At 45.7% G+C, this 19621-nt stretch overlaps 1 protein-coding gene across 1 annotated transcript in view; it reads left to right on the plus strand.

Annotated features, from left to right (window-relative positions):
• adamts18 (ADAM metallopeptidase with thrombospondin type 1 motif, 18) overlaps positions 1–19621 on the plus strand; it is a 43822-nt gene that overhangs the window by 13722 nt on the left and 10479 nt on the right. Inside the window, exons 5-16 of the mRNA XM_072718234.1 lie at positions 352–551; positions 3462–3545; positions 4081–4240; positions 6068–6173; positions 6854–6991; positions 7530–7683; positions 9488–9583; positions 9942–10090; positions 14009–14181; positions 16335–16465; positions 16929–17052; positions 17230–17474. Coding sequence (XP_072574335.1) covers positions 352–551; positions 3462–3545; positions 4081–4240; positions 6068–6173; positions 6854–6991; positions 7530–7683; positions 9488–9583; positions 9942–10090; positions 14009–14181; positions 16335–16465; positions 16929–17052; positions 17230–17474 — 1760 coding nt within the window. The remainder of the gene's footprint in view (positions 1–351; positions 552–3461; positions 3546–4080; positions 4241–6067; positions 6174–6853; positions 6992–7529; positions 7684–9487; positions 9584–9941; positions 10091–14008; positions 14182–16334; positions 16466–16928; positions 17053–17229; positions 17475–19621) is intronic.

The following is a 19621-nucleotide window of genomic DNA, read 5'->3' on the forward strand; positions in this document are numbered from 1 at the left end:
TGTAGAGTCTGTTCTCACACTTGTTTTTTTCAGTTTCGTAGAGTCTGTTCTATCATGCTTTATCATGTCGGGTCACAGTGAGCATGGGTCCTGCAGGATTCAGGAATGTGTGTATGTCTTTGTTAGGCTTTATGAAGCCCCAATGGCCTTGATGCATCAGTCAGATTATCCGGCATTTGGCAATGAATGTGTGGAAAGTGTTCTTTAACTGAATATACGAGAGCATATCCTGATCTCTCAACACATCCCAGCCTGTTCCTGTCCCGGAAAAGAATATCCCTGATCTGTTTCTCTTTTCCAAAGCTTCTCTCTCGTTTTTTTTCCCCGTGCCCTGTCCCCCACGGACCACAGATGCCCCTAAGCCCCCCGCTGAGGGTTGGCTTGCCATGGATGACGAGTTCGGAGGGCAGGGCCGGCCCAAACGGTCGCCCATCCCCCCCAGCAAGGCAGGGGCGTTGAATGTGGAAACGCTGGTGGTGGCCGACCGGAAGATGGTGGAGAAGCATGGCAGGGAGAATGTCACCACCTACGTCCTGACTGTCATGAACATGGTGAGCCGCGGTGGGGGGGGGTTCACTGGGAACCATGGGGGAGGGGCGGTGGAGGCATCACAGAGATGAAAGATACTTTCCGTTGCCTCAAAAATTAGGGTGTTTCACACAGCATAAGATGCCACTCTGGGGAAAGAGTGCTGATCCTCTAGCGCAGGCTCCTTTATACACAAGCTAATAGTAATAAAGATGACATTTTTCTGAGTAATTATGTCTGATGTGCTGTACAGTCAGACCTCGGACATTCGCCAGGTTAGGTTCCAGAACCCGTTGGCAATATGTGCTTATTTATTTAGTTTAAACCCTAAATATGACCCCAGTAATGCTCCCAAAAGACTTTAATTTTATTTAAAATTTTATATATTACCTTTAAAAAAAACAAATGTTTGATGTAAAAATAGAGTATCACCTAACGGATATTTGTCACACTAGCACGTTTACAGTACAGTATACTAATGTTACCCCTACTAATTCACAGAACACGGCATTGGCTGCCGTTTTCGTTTGCATTCACAGTAAGGTAAAATGAGTAAACGAACGGGACTGTAAACTTCTCGACAGAAGTCATATACGTAACCAAGGTATAATTCAATAAAATACGTAAAGGAAACACGTACGTACAGGGTACAGATATTCAATCAATTAAAAATTACGTAAAGATGTACAGAAATAATAAGTTGTAAAAATACTATGTGTGTACTAACTACGAAAAAGAGAGAGAGATCAAAAATACATACACACATTAAAAATATTTGGGTGATTCCTGTTTTGGACCACATATTTGGCTGTCTGTTTTCTGAAAATTGGAATGATTGTATTTTATGGTTTAAACATTTTGTCAGGACTATAGGTTGAAAATGTTTTTTGTATACATTTCTCCAGACGTTTTCCACCCTGTTAGGGACATGTACATGGTAATCACAGAGTTTAAATAATGTACAAGTCAAACAATACTGAACTTTTCTGGGATACAATGTGTCCCTTTTGCTATGATAAAAGTTTCATTCTTGTAGCAGTTTTAATTTTATGAAGAGTACAATGTCAGAATAATGGAATCTGTGCATTTTCTGTCCCCATTTTGTTGTCTTGTATGTGGAATTTTATTAATTAGAAATAAAAGTATACGTAGATGCATTATATGCACCTCATTTAACAAAACAATATACAAATATACCAAACACTTACTGTTGTGATTAGAATATTTTTTTAAATCATTGCTTAACAGGGTTTAATAGAATATAACAGGGTGGAACCGAGTCGGCCTCTTAACAAGTAGATTCAGATTCACAACAACAATACTACTACTACAACTAGTAATAATAGTAATAATAATAATACCACTGTAGTAACATAAATAATTAAGAAATACACTCATAAAATAATAATAATAATACTTTTTGATTATACCATTATTATTCATTATCATGCACAAGAAATACACTCAAATAATAAATCTACAAGTCATTTTAATGAAAATAATAAATATTGTACAATTTCTACTCAGTAGGCTGCATATCCCATACATAGCCTAACAGGGTGGAACCTAACAGGGTGGAATATTTCTAGCTAATTTAGCTCTAGCTCTTTGAGTGAGCAATATTTAGCTAGCACACACTGTACAGCTGATCAGCATTTAAATAGCTATTTTTAACATGTTTCAAAAAATATTTTTTTCCAATAAATATTTCCCATAATATATACTAACAGGGTGGAACTCAAACCGGTGTACAATATAAAATTGAGAAAAATACAGGAGAGAGTGACAGTTAAAGCGTACCTTAGTCTTCCAGTTGAAGTTCTCCCCCAAAACAAATGATGTCACTTTGTGGAAATGGCTGTATGGATTTGTAATCTTTTTAGGGAGCCAAGAAACTAGAGGCTCACAGGGTGGAAAACCAATGCGGGGACATATAATATATTATATAATTACAGAAAAGAAAATAAGTTTCACCAGATTTGTTTCTTTCTCTAAAGGTAGTATACCCTAGTCTATCAAAATAATAAAGAATAAGTTTTGGTTTTTATAATTTTATAGTTTATATTTACCGAGGAAGTTGAATACATTGCATTTGGGACATGCTAAAATGAGCGCATATTCCAGAGAAATGGTGCTTTAAAGAGATGTAAAAAGATAAAAATAGTAATTCATCTTTGTTAGAGCAATAGAAAACACCTAAATACATAATAAAATAGGTTTGTTATAAAGATTTGTCTAATTTTATAAAAGAATAAGAGCCAGTTAAACACGAGGACATGAATATATGGCCCAAAACAGGAATCACCCATTTAAGAAAAAACAGTAGTATGGGTCACCAATGATGAATATGGATTTAAGATAATGGTGATTATGAATTAGCTGTGCAGTATGGTGAAAATATGAAAATGACTGCATAGCGTACATGAGGAGTTACAGTTCCACAGAATCTCCCTCTTCAGGTGGGGGTTCCTGGGAGCGTTTGGGTGTGAATTTACGTTAACGGGTACTTACTATTACAAAATAGCTAATTATTTTCTAATATTTGTGCAACCATTAGCGTTCCAAAGGATGGGATTCACATCTTGTAAAGGTACAGTACAGTATGTACATAAAAAGGAATGATTCCATAAGAAAGCCACGTTTTTTTAAGGGATTTTTTAACTGATTTATATTGTATGCCTTGAACTTTCCCCAAACACACAGTAGAGTCTTCATTAACAAAATTTTTCTTACTAATTTTTCACTTAAAAGCATGACAACTTATAAATTGCTATGAAAATTAACGATAAACCCTTCTGTAGGGTTTTTCAAGGATTTCGCAGATCTGCGAAAAAATCGCGGATGCAAATAAGTTTGTTTCCAATGAAATTTTCGTGGATCTGTGAATTCGCAAATCACGAGTGCAGACTGTAATTGTTGGTTTTTTTTTATAGGTCTCAAGCCTTTTCAAAGACGGCACAATTGGCACTGATATCAATATTGTTGTCGTCAGCCTAATCCTTCTTGAAGAAGATCCAGTAAGTGCAATAAGTCATGTGCTAATGAATGAAATGTGATAGATGGATGGATGGATAAAAAAAAATATGATGGATAACAGTGTATAGTGAATTTTTGGATTAATTTGTTTCAGTTCAGTTGCCTTCATATCAGGCTTCTTCAGTTGTTGACTGTACCCAAGCTAATGCTAATGCTGCACTTGGCACAACTGCACCCCTGCTAATGCTACATCTGGCGTGACCACACTAATGCTAATGCTAATGCTGTGTTTCACATGGCTGCACTTGGTGTGACTGCACCCAAGCTAATGCTAATGCTGCACTAGGCGTGACTGTACCCACGCTAATGCTAATTCTGCCTTGGCATGACTACGCCCAAGCTAATGCTAATGCTACACTTGGTGTGATTGCACCCATGGTAGTGATAATGCGAATGCTAATACTGCACTGGGCTCGACTGCACCCATACCGGTGCTAATGCTGCTCTTGTGAGAGCACCCACACTCGGCGTAAGTGCAGCCCTGCTAATGCACTCTCCCTGTACATTGTGCTGCAGCTGGGCCTGTCCATAAACCACCATGCGGACCAATCCCTCAACAGCTTCTGCCAGTGGCAGTCGGGCCTGATAGGGAACAATGGGAAGAGGCATGACCACGCTGTACTCCTCACGGGACTGGACATTTGCTCCTGGAAAAATGAGCCTTGTGACACCCTGGGTGAGGTGCCTGTCGCGACTGGACTGGGTTGGGGTCCAAAACAGAGACCTTGTTCAGGTCCCTGTCCAACCACGATATAGAAAGTTAACAGTGATTTTCAGCATTAGACGCAGTTTGTTTTTACTCCATGCATGCTGCTAGATGTTCTACTTTAGCATTAAATTTAGCATTACAGGCTACTGATAGTCCTATTGCAGCTTTATGTACTTCTTCTCATCTGTGCTCGGAATTGCATGCAGTGATAATATTGGACAACAGGTGGCATCATGGTTAAAGACTTCCATCATGCTATTGTATTTTAGTGGAATTACACTGGTACAGTCAAACCTCCCTTATCCGGGCAGAATGGGACCGAGGGACCTGTAAGTAAGAAATGTCCATAACTTAGAAACACATGTACAGTACAGTACAACATACATGTACATGTGTACACATACAAATTACATGATATTTATGAGGTGAAAGGCTTATAATAGGATGTTATTTCAGTCTGAGCTAGCGAATCATCCCGTTTTATTTTTGCAGTGGTCATCCAGTTTATAACCAGCATCAAGTGAGCTGGATGATTTTTTCTTTACTCTTTCAAATATTGCCTCTCCAAAAGGGTCTGCAACAACTCTGTGTCATTTTCCTTTTCGTATCTCTGTAACGATATCAAGCTTCTTTTGGAGGGACATGACACTACGCTTCCTTTTTGAAGCCATGGATTTTGCACAGTTTTACGCGCCGCTGTAAGTTCAGCTCCGCCCACAGCCTCGTCCTTTAGCTCGTGCTCCATTTGACGTTCGCTCCGCCCCCCACGTGCAGACTCCGCCCACAACTCTGTATGCGGCACTCGTCACTTCCGTTTTCCGACGCCGACCACAAGACGTCTCGTGAGCTCTGCTCACTTATTGATTATTGTTGTTGGTTTGCTTTTCTTTGATGGATATTACTGTGTATGATTTGTTTGGTTTATTGGATTTCTGATTTTCGTTTAGCCCTTGTCTGTACTTTTGCTTGGGTTTACTCGCTATTTGGTTTCGAGCTCTGGCCCGGTTTTCGGTTAACGTCTTCGCACAGCCCTCGGACTTTGCCGCTTCGATCTCTGTGTATGCTCTGTGTGTGTCAGGTGCATAGGGAGTGACTGCCATTTTTGTTTTGCGAGCTTATGTTGTGTGCTGTTGTTTGGATAGGGAGTAAGGTGTAGAATTTGTCGTTGTGTTTTGGTTTTCTCTACACTTAGGTAAATTAGCTTTGGGTTGCGTTCGGAAGCTGGGTTCTGTTTCTTGTTTTCCCTATAGCCACTCCAGAGTCCTTTTGCACCGGGTTTATTTGTTCTGTGTCCGTGGTGTGTCAATAAAAATATTACAAAATACCCCTTTGTCCACGTGTATTCCCTTGTCCATCGCACCCTGTGTATTCCCCTTACTCCACATCCCCTTTCCCTTTCACTCTATTACGCCCCAACCCTAGACTGGGGCTCGTAATAGCAGCTGCTGGTTCTGTAAAATTAATTTGCACATGCGCGTGCCTTGAGCTGCCCGTAGAGGGAGGTGCCCGTATGTTGGATGTCCGGATAAGAGAGGTTTGACCTTACAGTGTTTCTCAACCCAGTCGTCAGGAACCCCCCGACAGTCCATATTTTCTCTCTGTACCAGTTCCCGGCACACCTGTACCAGGTATTTGGTGTTTTTGGTAGTTTGGTTCAGGTGTACGTAAGTGTGGCCTGAGGGTTCCTAAGGACTGGACTGGTGTTTGTGTGTGTGTGTGTGTGTGCGCGCGCTTATATATTTGTTGCATTTCAGTGATACATTTTCCTGTGTTCCCTCCTTTCTTTCTTTTCAGGATTTGCCCCCATAAGTGGGATGTGCTCTAGGCATCGGAGCTGCACCATAAACGAAGACACTGGGTTAGGCCTGGCCTTCACGATAGCTCATGAGTCCGGCCATAAGTATGTGAAAAGGCATCGCCGTGTCGTGTTTATCTGCGTGCGGAGACTCTTGTGGATGGACGCCGGTGTTCGTGCGGCGTTTCTCCTGGCGAGGACACAGTGAACTTCATCTGTAGCATTTTGATTATTTCAGGGAGGCGAAATAGGCCGTTTCAGCCACGGCCACCTGTGACATGACACTTTTTATGTCACAGGCAAAATTAATGGAAAAAGGAATTAACTGAAACCATAGATGAGGAGACTGAACAATAAGTTCTAGATGGTACATGTTGTGTCACGTAATCCTGGACAGTGTTAAAAAAAGAATGCGAGGAAAGTTGTATTTTGTTTATGCGTTACCAATGAGATGAAGGGGCATTGCTATTTTACACTTGATATTCTGCTCCAAAGATTATGATCTACAAGTATATATAAATACATGCTTAGAGATTTATTAAGCAAACTGGAAGAAGCTAGGTCTGAAATTAGTCTCACGCTGAACTGTCAAAACATGTTTAATGTTCAGTAACTTTGCTCAGCTTGAGGTGGACACTTCATGGCATCAGGCTGCAGTTTTGAAGGTTGTGTCCGAGTCAGAGATTCGATGTCGGGGCCAGTCGCATTGTGTTCGGCATGCGGGAGCGATGACCTCAGCGAGACTCCACCCTCTCTGATTTCCCGCTCTGGTGTCTGTCCTCAAGTTTCGGGATGATTCACGACGGTGAGGGGAACCCCTGCAGGAAGGCGGAGGGGAATATCATGTCTCCGACACTGGCTGGGAATAACGGCGTCTTCTCCTGGTCTGCGTGCAGCCGTCAGTACCTCCGCCGCTTCCTGAGGTACTCGCAGCCCCTGACACCCGCACAATGCACCATCGCAGCATTTGCCGCTACAAACGTACCCACCCGTATCATCCGTCTAAATTTTCCTGGTGTCATTATTCTCCGGCTCCTTCTGTCGACAACGACGCCGCGGGGTATCCGACATGGGCGCCATCCGTCCGCCCCCTCGCCCGTCCCGTCCCCCAGTTCCCACCCAGAATGACCTGGCGCTGTGTGGCACAGCCTAGCGCTGCTAAGGCACAAAAAAGACTCAACCGACTGACAGCCTCACCAAAACTGTAGACACTCATAGACACTCATGTTATAGATGAAGGACTCGGTCCTGCTATGGCGGCGGTCAGGGGGGGATTAAATATACTCAGTAATCATACACAATGCATTATAATTGAGTGATTATGTCTGTGGGGTAATGCTTCCTGTCGTGAGCCCGTCTGAGAGACTTCCTCCCAGGTAGCGGGGAAGACGCAGGGATCCCTGGATTCTGCGGGGTATTCGGGGCTCATAGCTCGGCGGTGACGGGCCTGTTTTCCCACAGTACGGCCCAAGCCTCCTGCCTGGCGGACGAGCCGAAGCAGATCGGCCTGTACAAGTACCCAGAGCGGCTCCCCGGACAGCTTTACGATGCCGACACTCAGTGCAAATGGCAGTTTGGCTCCCGGGCAAAGCTGTGTAATCTGGACTTCGTGAAGGTAACCGACTGCATAATTGATTTTGATTCCAGGCAGCAGATGTGACAGGGCTGTGTGGAGACGGTAGTGGTTGGGGGGGGCGTGGGGGTTCATTTTTAATTTCACGTCTTTGAAGCTCATTTGTTGGTTGTTTTGCAAGTTAACCTAGACTTTAAATAATGTAATAAACATCTCTTATTTAGATCTCATCACCTATTTATGATTCTGTGGACTATGAATGCATAAGCTGCTGAGTTTTATTTGAGTATTTATTTGCTCGTATAGCGTTCTTTTCCCTATTGAGGCTACAGTTCAGTCAGGTCACCCATCTGAGAGGTGGGCCCATAAAACTTTAAGACACCAGTCTGGTTTCTGCCCAGGGCTGTATATATGGGCGGGGCCACTGGCCCCAATTGAATGCTGATTGGCTCCCCAGACTGCCACCTCCCCTGTCATTCAAAACGTATCATTGGCTAATGAAAAGGGTCGGGCCCCCTGTATGAATTATCGCCCTGCTTATGCCCCCTACCTTATAAGGTTCCCAGAATGGCCCCTGTTTTTGCTCCACCTGTCTGGCGACGGGTTAATCCCACATGAATAGCAGCGGGCTCAAGTCATCGCGGTCGGCCCCCGGGAGCCCACATTCCTTATGGGGGTCAGGCCCTCGGCATGGTGCGTGGAGTGGCTCCCCTTTGTCTACTAGACCCTCTGTTGGGCTTTTTCGAGCCTGGCTTTGGCCCGAGTGCGGCCTCTTCTTAATTAGAGGGATTTGGGCCGTCGGTGTGCCAGAGTGTCCCGCCGGGGCCCCTAATTAGCAAGCTTTCTGTATACGGGCCCCGGAGCCGGGCAGCCTGGAGCTCCTGGATGTGGATTAGCATGCTGATAGCGCCCCAGACAGCCTGCCAGAGACGACTGGGCAGGGGGCCAGCATGGCTGTCCTCCGCCTCGTACCTACAAGCTCCGCCTCCCCAGTCATTCCAGTCACTTTTGTTCCAGCAATTAAACGTACCGCGTTAACATTTTATTACATTCCCTTGGGTATTAAGGAAACACCCATGTGACGAATTGCTGTGTTTTCCCATCTCTTCCATATTCATAAAGCTTACTGGGCTACCATGAGAGCGACACGCAGCAGAGGCTGTGGCGAATGTTGAGATTTTGTTTTAAAGGTGAACTTGTAGCTTCCTGTTTTACATGACACCACCTGTCTCACGGGCCGTAAACATGTAAACCTTCCATGATGGGTGAGGTCGATGGGATGCAGGCTTGGGCAGACAGTGAGGGGGGCAGCCAGTAATATACGGGTTCAGGAATAAAACATGCTGGTTGGTTCGTGTGAAGAGCCCATGCTTGGAGATTCCTTTGCTATAATACTAACTTAGCACACGATTTTATCCAAATCGATGTACTTTTAAAGGCCAGTCCCTGGAATAATTGGCTTGGCAGTGACATCATTCTGCCAACCTTGGGATTCAAACTAACAACCTTCCAATCACAGGCACTGCATCCTAGCACGCTGAGCCACACATCACCCTTTAAAAAAGGATTTTGCAGACATTTGAATTTCTTTACTGAAACTGCCCAACTGGATAGATAGGAATCGGAAACTACTGTATGGAAGCGGCATTAAATAATCAAAAACGATGGACATTTATTTGGAAACGTAAATGATAGACTTGAAATATTTTCTGCGATCAGTTTTGTGTGTCATCTCAAAAGGGTGCCCAGCGCAGGCTGGTCCCTCAGTCTGGGGAGTGTCCCTAGGAGCGGAGATCGAGTTCTGGGCCTGATGCTCATTCTAAGAGGCCGTCCCTTTCCCACGCAGGACATCTGCAAATCACTGTGGTGCCACAGGGCGGGCCACAGATGTGAGACGAAATTCATGCCAGCTGCGGAGGGTACGAGCTGCGGGCTGGACATGGTGAGAGTGACCTTTTTCCCCACGGCCCCGGGTTTCCCTTTATCTCCTCCCCCCATTTGGTGGATGAGCAGCTGTTAGACCCCCCCCCCCCCCATCCCCACTCCCACAGTACAGGGCTTTGGGTTCATTGTGTAAGACAGCAGAGTTTTATTGTGCTGTACATTCTGAAAGGAGAGAATACGGGGTGGTGGGGGGGTGCTGTGTTTGGGTGTGTGCTGCTTGCGGCAGTAGGGTGTGGGTATCCCAGGTGCAGGGCTGGGCGCGGGCCCAAATCACCACCTGGGGAGGGAGATGGGGGCGCCCCACTCTTGCTGTGGCTGACTCTGTCTTCTTCCCACTCTCTCCATGTGCGAGCCAGTGGTGCCGGAGGGGCCACTGTGTCAAATTCGGTGACGGGGGGCCCAGAGCCGTCCACGGCCAGTGGTCCACGTGGTCCATGTGGTCCGACTGCTCCCGGAGCTGCGGAGGAGGCGTGATGCACAGGGAACGCCACTGCAACAGCCCCAGGTACGTGTCCGCGTCCTTTCCGTAGCCTGGGTTCAGTCACAGAGCTGTCGTGACTTTTTAAAACTGACGCAATTCTGTAGAAATGTAAACCATTAATTAAGCATAATATCAACAAATGTACGTTCTTGAATGTCGGTGTCTGTCTGGTCTTCCGAAGCTCTTGCGTAGGCTGAATATCGGGCCGCGTATTGCGGAGTTCATGTGAGCAAATTGGGTCACGAGGGTACGTCCCTCACCATGGTGCCAAACGGCATCTTTCATCACCTCCGCACGTCGACATAGTCACGAGGTGGTCAGGTGTGGGCATGCACAGCTCAGGGTAAAAGCAGATCGCAGTTTATATTCAGATAATTTGTGTTACTGCTCAGCACTGCATATGCCAGTGTCTGAACATCTCACATACAGTATATCAGACGTGGTGGGATTTGGCTGTGGGAGCAGCGATCGCTAAGAGAGGGTTGTTTAATTAAGGGGACAAAGAATTAGGTCTAACACCAACAGGCCAGCTAGCTGCCTGCAGGATGGACTGCAGATGAAGGCCATTGAGTTACTTTAATATTCCATTGCTCAGATTCTCTGTGCTTCACAGAGTATCACACCTATTGACAGCCTCCTCTTAATCTGAGCTCTGCCTTAGTAAAGCTGCTTCTCTGGGGACTGTTTTGTCTTTCATCAAGTGAGTTCCTCATAAAAACAGTGGATAGGTGAAGTTTGGGACCCTGGTTCTTGGCTGTTTATCGTTGGAATGACGATTGGAAACCAGTCACAATTACAGACCTGTGATCTGTATTCATGAGGATTTAATCAGAATCACTGTGTCAAATGAGCTTTTCTTAGTTCCTCGGAAAAACTGAAGTCCACCTGTTTCGGGATATTGCTTCAATATGTGGCTTCATTTCTTGCATGCAAAGCCCAGGGTGGAGATAGGGGAGAGAACGTCTGGTGTCAAATAGGAAATTAAATGGTAAGGAATCTGATTAGAGAATGGCTATGAGAGACACAGGTGCTTCTGTGTAAAGGCTGCAGGTCATGTTTTTGCAGATCGTCTAGGCCTCCATCTAGGTCTAGGAGGGAAGAAGGAATGCTTCTATGGCAGGAGGCCACATCTACAGGGCTTCATCTAGGCTTCCGTCTGAGTGTCAGAGGGAAAAAAGAATGCCTCTTTGGCGGCGAGCTTGCAACGGATCTTAGAAGAATCTGGAAGAGTTTCAGGGACTATCCCTTCTAATGGTCCATGGAATAGACCTTCCAATGGCCCCGGGACTAGACCTCTAATGGCCTGAGGAGTAGACCTCCTAATGGCTGGGGACTAGACCTTCCAATGGCCTGCAGAGTAGACCTTCTAATGCCTGGGGTCTAGACCTTCTAATGGCCTGAAGAGTAGACCTCCTAATGGCTGGGGACTAGACCTTCCAATGGCCTGCAGAGTAGACCATCTAATTGCTGGGGGCAGAATCTTCTCATGGCCTGTTTCAGGAACGGTAGCTATCTGGACAGCATTGTCTGGGAAACCAATTTACACATGGCTGCCCTGTTCATGCCTGACATTTCTGCTTTGCATTATTTAAATTTTCCAAAGTAGGGAATTAAAACCAAACAAAAGCACACTGCATATAAATATGTATAATACATTATAACGTGTCTATAAACACGTAATAAAATCTATCATTTGTAGCAGTCTACCCTGCCAAAATATGAAGTTAGTGACTCAGTTGTATTACTCACATCTCCCAAATGTTAAAGGAAGGTTTATATTGGGCATATGGGATGGAGATAGATATCGCTACTCCATCCCACAGAGGTTGGAACTCAGGGACAGATGTTTGGCCTTCTGTGTTGAGGGATTTCGGGGAGTCTAAGTTCTCCTCATGGAACCAAAGACTACATTCTTGTTAATTTATGTAAAATTGTATGTGTAAACAGATGCTTACACAAAAGTCATAACTTGTAATATACCCACACATACTGTACAGCTGTACATTTTTAGCATAGAAATTCTGGTCAGGTACTGGCTCTAGGGTACAGCAGTAGAGTCTGTTTTGGGCAACGTTCTGTCACAGTTCAGTTCCTTACCTCGGATTCTTCTGTACATATATTCTGTAATGAAATACTTTCGTCCTGGCTTTGGGATTTGAGGTAAAAGGTGGTTTAGGTAGAGAAGAGGCGGGATGACCCTCGATTTTTCCTTCTGCGGGGACCGAGGATCCTTTGCAGATGGTACTTGTTTGTTTCCTGCCCTTCTGACTTCACAGCACGCAGGGATTAATTGAACACCGTGGCTTTAACGGCCTGCCTCTTATTGCACTCCCGTTCATGCAGGAGCGACCGAGCCGGCTGCCCGGCGATGCTGCATCGCGTTTCGCTTGCCTCCCGGCCCTAAACGCTCCACCATATGCACTGATCTGTCTCCGAGCGCGAGCTGTAATTGGATCAGGCTGTGATTCCGTGTCCGGATCTCACCGCGATGTGGCTAGCGGGACGTCGCAGACGAATTCTTTGGAGACGATCCGAAAGTGATGTATAGTGATTCACGTTCCTTTCAGCTGTAGATTGATGTGATTACTAATTGGTACTTAAAAATTTTACAGCAGCGTTGATCAGTTGCAGATATGTGGCGGCCAGATTCTCCCTAATGCCAATAGCATGTGCTCTTATTTGATCAAGTGTACTATCCATCATATCCAGGGTGTACCCCAGTCTCCCCTCCCCCTCCCCCACCATGACTCTGACCAGGGTAACCAGTTAGAAGATTCATAGACGGATGTGTAGCGTCATACTGACTGCTAAGAAGTAGCGCACAACAAAAGCTGATTGTGGTCCATGAGGCTGAACTTGTTGTTACATTGTTTTGAGTCAACATACTTGAAACCCACCCAGAAAGTTCTCATTTAACTGGACTGCATGCCTTATGAAATCCTGTGGGACTTCCTTTGTAGGTTACAATAGTGTTTCCCAACCCGGTTATTTGTGCAGGACCCCCAAACAGTCCATGTTTTTGCTCCCTCCCAGGTCCTTGCCAGTGAACTGTCTGGCAGGGAGCTGGGGTGGGGGGGAGCAAAACCTTGGACTGTCTGGGGGTCCTGCAGCAAATAACAATACAGGGATCTTGTATTGTTATACGAGCTTGATGGGTCGAATGGCCTACTCTCGTTTGTAAATTTCTTATGTTCTTATGTTCTGAGTTGTAAGTCTTAATTTGTAATTGGAATAGCCTTGTTGTACCCTTGCTGTATCTCAGTTCTTTGCATGAAAATTACCCCAGTAATGTTAAGTAAATATGCGGTGCAGATGAAGGATATAAGACAGAAAGGTTACTGGTTTCGGTCCTAAGAGAGGAATTATTGTTGCGCCTTTGAGAAAGGCGTGTCTAAGTTTGAACCTGCATGCTGCAGTAATGGGCTAAAATGTAACACTCCCTGTGTGTTTGTTTGTGTGTGTGGATTATGTTTGTATTACTTTGTGGGGACCAAATGTCCCCCACAATGTAATGAAAACCTGTTTTTTGACATTGTGGGGACCATTTTTTGGGTCCCCACAAAGATCTGTGAATGCAATCAAAAACGTAAAAATGCCAAAAGTCTCATATTTTGTTTGGTTACTTATGGTTAAGGTTAGGGCTCGGTAGGGGTTAAGGTCGTCATGTTGGGATTAGAGATTTCTCCATAGGAATGAAGGGAGAGTCCCCGCAATGATATAATTACTAACCTGTGTGTGTGTGTGTGTGTGCTGCTCTTTATGATCAACTGAGCCAACAGACAGAGCTCCTTGAAGATGAAGCAGCTCATATTTCTCATCTTCACTCTTCAGAGCTCCTGTTATCTTCAGGAAGAGCCTTTGTTGGGTGTGACGTGATTTGCCCATGTGACCCCCGTCTCCCCCTGCCACCCACCCCCAACTGGATACCTCCTCCCTCTGCAGGCCGCAGTACAACGGAAAGTTCTGTGTGGGCGCCGGGCGTCTCCACCAGCTGTGCAACACCAGGCCGTGCCCACCCAACGGGGTCAGCTTCCGTGCCCAGCAGTGCGCCGAGTACAACAGCAAGCCCTTCCGCGGCTGGTTCTACAAGTGGAAGCCCTACACAAAGGTGGAAGGTGGGCAAGCAGCCTGGGCCCCCGCCCCGTACTCATACAGAGCCCTAAATAACGCCTGCTCCTCCCCAAGAGCCAAAGAAGTGCACTGACCCACAGATATACCCATGGACGGGGCAGTTCATTAAATCAGCAGATACCAACCTTCCCATGGGTACTTTGGAACTTTTGGCCTCATTCAGAGTAGTGTACGATGCGTCAACCATTCATGCTCACGTGGTGTTTTTCATAAGTTACGAAAAGTACCCTCCTCTATCAGCCGAGAAGCGGGTTGGTTGTTACTGGTTGGTTGTTGGTTGTTACTCAGAAAGTAAAATTGGGAACCCCCCCCCCCCCACCAGATATTTAAAAAATTAAACAAGTGTCTAGCGAACAAAGTCAGAAGATCGTACCTAGCTAGCTGGTTTACAGAGCACACTGCTTCAGCATCTCCTTAATATGGAGTAAGTTTATTATTATTTATATTTAGTGTAGTAACTGTTGGTGGCCAACAGGGGGCCCCACACATATGCATGGTTTGACTGGTGGTGAATACTGCCACTGTCAGTTGTCATGTGAAGTTGCATCCAGGATTTATCTAGATGGTTGGTTATTGGTGAAACACGTTCTTGTCAGTCCTCAGGAGGGAGGGAGTGTAATGCTGCGGTTCCGAAACGGGGGGGGGGGGGACGTGTACCTGGCTGCTCCTATCGGAGGCCAGGGAGCTGGGCACCCCCAGGACACTTTTCTCCTGCTGTCGGCCTATCCGGACAGGGGCTAGATTTACTTGTGATCTTGAGAAGTCTAGAACGCAGCAAACAACGTAGGCGGGATAGCAGGACGATGACGACATGGTCCGCTATCGGGGGGGCAGGATGTACTCGCAAGTGAGAGAAGGGTCTGGGAGTAAAAAATAAAATACACACACACACCAAACACTCGTGCCACCGTAAGATGTGAACGCAAGATCAGATCGGTGACTGTAATTCAATCTCCTGCCTCTAGAGATCATTCCAGATGGTTCATCTGCTGTTGGGCTAATGGTCCATGTTCTGTGATTCCGTGGAGCCACTTTTAACGTAGCACTTCATCACTTTTTCGTAACATTTATTCCGTTGTCATTCGGGGAATCAAAATAGTGGTTTCACTCGATGGTTTCACCCGATGGTTTCACTCGATGATGCTCTATGTCATCAAATGCAAAGGTTCATAAAAAGCAAATGAAAAAGGATGTTAGGGGTATCGTGTTACTCTTAAGAGTGTTATCCAATGAAATGTCCAGTTTAGTTTATTTCTTTAATTATGGGGGCACCGGTAACTGCTTTCGCTGGCTAGGCATTGAATTATAAGTTGTCATTTTTTTTGATGAATTGTTGATATTAGCATTTCCAAGCAGCCCCACTCGAATTACAATACGGTATAAAAGAAAATTCCAGAAAATTTAAAAAAAATGGGAGAATAGGGAAATCCGGATTAGCATATATCCCTCCCGCCACCACCCTCCCCCCCCCCCCCAGCCATGTGTCTGTGAGCAGCTGCAGGTGCCAGATCCAGGCAGCCGATTTCTCTCAGCGCTTAAGAGCAGAGCCTGCATCTCCGCCTTCCCCCGGCTGCTGTCAGAACCAGGCCGTAATCAAACACGCTCGTTTTAACATGTCAGAGCTGCACATGGCGTCACACTTTTGTTTTTTTTTCTGTAAATTCATCCAAGGCTTTTAATTCATTGCTAAAATCCAGGGCTTTCATTCCTGTGCTTTTCTTCTGCACTGTTGTGATTTGTACTCGCTCCACTGACGGTGTTTTACTCCGAGTGCCTTTCAAGTCTATTTAGCCAAGACAGAAAGAGAAAGCAGAGCAGCTTTTTATTATATGTATAGGGTTTCAGGAGTCACCAAGGCTGATGTTATGCTCTTGTTAAAGTCATTAGTTCCAGTTCAGTTGTAAAAGTGGATCTGTGGAGCTTTCTGCTCGGCATTATGGGGCAGAGAATACCTCAGTTGCCACCCTGATAGGTAAAGCTGTACCTTCCCTGTATGTTACAGAAACAGAGACTGTGTTAGATGTTACAGGTTGAGGGCAGGTCCTTCATGGCTATGGTGGTTGAGCTGCAGATATATTCCTGCCTTTCTCTCTTTCTGACTCTTGACTGTGGTCATTTTCTTGTCATTCCCACCCAGTGGAAGATATCTGCAAGCTCTACTGCATTGCTGAGGACTTTGACTTCTTCTTTGCCATGTCCAGTAAGGTGAAGGACGGGACCTCCTGCTCCGAGCACGGCAGGGGTGTTTGCATCGACGGCTTGTGCGAGGTACAATGATGTTTCTTAATGTTACAAAGCATTACATAAATTCAGCGATCTACAGAAAGTGTGTTTTGATACACTGTAGTGTCAAGTATTTATATAAAAATATAACCATTATGGTACAAGATTAATTACAGTCAGCACAGTGGGTAGTACCATCACCTCCAGTGTTGTGGGGGTGATTCCTGGCCTTACTGTCTGTGTACTGAGTTTGCATGTCCCCTGTGGATGTACTTGGTTTCCTCTGAATGCTTCAGGTTCCTCTTCTGATCCAAGAACATGCAGTTTAGTTGGATAGAGATCTATAAATCGTCATGAGTGTGTGAGCTATGAAATACTAGAACCCGACCCTGTGCCTGTGCTTCCAGGTGGGGCCTCTAAGGGTGCCTGCTCCCACATTGTGATGGGCGTTCCTGAAAAAGGGTGTTGGTTCTGTGACCAGTGACTATTGTGTGTTCTTTGATTGCAGCCCGTTGGATGTGACCAGGTATTGGGTTCAAGGGCGACTTTGGATGCCTGTGGCATTTGTAAGGGGGACAATTCCACCTGCAAGTTCATCCAGGGCCAGTATCTTCAGCAGCACCGAGCAAACGGTATGGGAAGGTGCTTCACTAGCTGCCCCAGAGCAAACTGCCACTGAGGCATTAGAGTATTTTCCAGAGAAAAGTAATCTATAGTGACATTAAAAGAAGGCGTGACTCAGGAGAAGGACTCATCATTCACCGTGAAAAACCACGTGGAAAGAACTCTCTCTCCTGGTCTTTTTACAGAGTATTATCCCATAGTCACCATCCCAGCTGCAGCCCGCAGCATCCATGTGCGTGAGATGGAAACGTCCACCAGCTACCTGGCTGTCCGCAGCCCAAAGGGGAAATACCACCTGACTGGGGACTGGACCGTTGATTGGCCGGGAAAGTTCTGGTTTGCTGGGACGGTGTTTGACTACCAGCGGTCCATTGGCCAGCCGGAGAGCCTGTATGCGCTGGGGCCGACGAACGAGACACTTGTCTTTGAAGTAAGGCTCCTCTCTTTCCTTTGCCGTTGTTTCTGACGCCGTTTCTGGAATCGGCGGTGACAGCGCCCGGATGACACAGACCACGGGTGCCGGGGGGGGGAGCTAAGGGGAGGGTGACTGTCTGTTTTGTTAGGTTACTGAGGCCAATGCCACCGAGGATCCCACCGCAGGGATCTGCGTGTAATTCAAGACGTCCTGTATACCAGCCATGGCCTTTAAGGTTCAACTGTGCTTCTCAAAAAGCAAAGAAATGCTATACATGAGATACTGTAACACCTCACCTAGCAACAGTTATCGTCATGCTAAAAAATGTATATAAATATAGAAGAAATATAGAAAAGGCAGGGGTTCTAATAGTATAACAACCATGAACACAGGCAAACAAAACCAAAAGTTTCCTCACAAAATCAAAATATACATTAGAAACTCATAGCACATCTTACCGCTGCAATACTGACACCTTAACCGTGTCTCCATCACCCCACAGCAGAAAGTTAGAGCCAGGGCTGCTTCTTCCTAACATGGCTAAAGAGCTCCCCCTGCTGATGTGGAGGACTAAAAACCGACATAAAAACATGACATGCTTACAGCCATATATACACAAAGTGAAATCTGCAGGCTCGAGGACCAAGAGAAAACCAGCTGCTGCATGCTAGGAGTGGCACCCTGTCTGTGTGGATGGAGCAGATCTGCTAATGAGCACAGCTTCAACCAGGCCCCACGCATTAGCATTCGCATTAGCATCAGCATTCAGCACATGCTAAATTGGATCCCTGCAAGCGGGTCGCCGGTCCCGGTTCCGCATTGCTTTGACCGTTCCTGACATTGTACAATGAGGAAAAAAATAGGGGGTGTTACTTGAATCTCTAGTTTAATGCTTTTTTTTTGATTGGGAGAATGTATCTGGAGTGATGGGTTTGACCCAAAAATTGGTTTTGAACATCGTAACCTGTACATACAGCTGTGGAAAAAATTAAGAGACCACTGCACAATTTTTAGTTTCACTCATTCCTCGGTTTATGGGTGTGCGTCTGTGAATAATATATTCTCTGTCTCTCATTAATGAAGGGCTTCTTCCTTGCTTTATGGGACTTCAGTCCTGCTTCTTGGAGCCTGATACTAACTGTCCTAGCAGTGCACTTCACACCTACACTAAATGTTTCCCATTCCTTATGTCGCTTCCGCCCTTTACCTGGCTGGTTTCTGGTCGTTCCCAGTGTCTCCTGCTTCACTTTATTCTTGCGTACTGCTGTCTTAGAAATTTTGACCCTGGAAGCAACCTGCCGCTCATTGTAGCCTTCTGCCAGCAGAACCAAGATTAAACCAAGGTTTAAAAATGCAGGTTTGTTTAAAAATATTTCTTTTAGATTTTTTCTACAGCTGTACATCAGACGCAATTAGGTATTGGTGGAGGCTTTCATTAACTCTGGTGATTCCTTTTTTGTAAAAAAAAAAAAAAATACATTTTACCCTTCAGCTTGAATCCTTGATTCTGCTGGAACAGTTTTGTGCGTAATTAGGAATAACAGAACAGGTTTTAACGAGCTGTACTGGTTTTATTGGGAATAGGAGCAGAAGAAATGTACGAAAACAGCCCTTTGTTTGCGTTCCCGTGTCTGATATGACATAGCGCAGGAATTTATCCCAATTTGCAGGCGTCCTAAAGCAGGGTCCTGGCTGCTCTGTGAAGATTTATCCTCCTTGTTTCCGTAAGCATAATTAAGGGGAGAAAAAAACAGAGCCATATGCAGAAGGTTGGGGTTGGTGCATCTGGCCCACGGTGTGGGGGCTCTGAATGCGGGGTCCGTTCCTGGCCTGTAACGGAGGAGGGTGTTTCTGGGGGCTGTAAATCTCTCAAAGCCTCCGCAGTCAGGTGGCCAGACGGCCCCAGGTAGTCACCGGACACCGGCGGGTCAAGCGTCTGGGAGGACGGGGCTTCTGGGTACCAGCTGTGAATTTGGACGAGATTAAAGGCTCGTGGCTGGATCGCATTTAATACAGTCGGGCCGATGGATCTGAGGCGGTATCAGGAGGTCCGTGTAAATGTTTGCGAAATCCATACGTCAACAGTTCTGACATGATTTGAAATTGGGTTTGATGCTCAAAAATGCCTGCAGGTTCGCGTTTGGATTTCATTTCCTGCGCTC

Source organism: Paramormyrops kingsleyae, chromosome 11, assembly GCF_048594095.1.
Source record: "Paramormyrops kingsleyae isolate MSU_618 chromosome 11, PKINGS_0.4, whole genome shotgun sequence".
Lineage (NCBI taxonomy): Eukaryota > Metazoa > Chordata > Actinopteri > Osteoglossiformes > Mormyridae > Paramormyrops > Paramormyrops kingsleyae.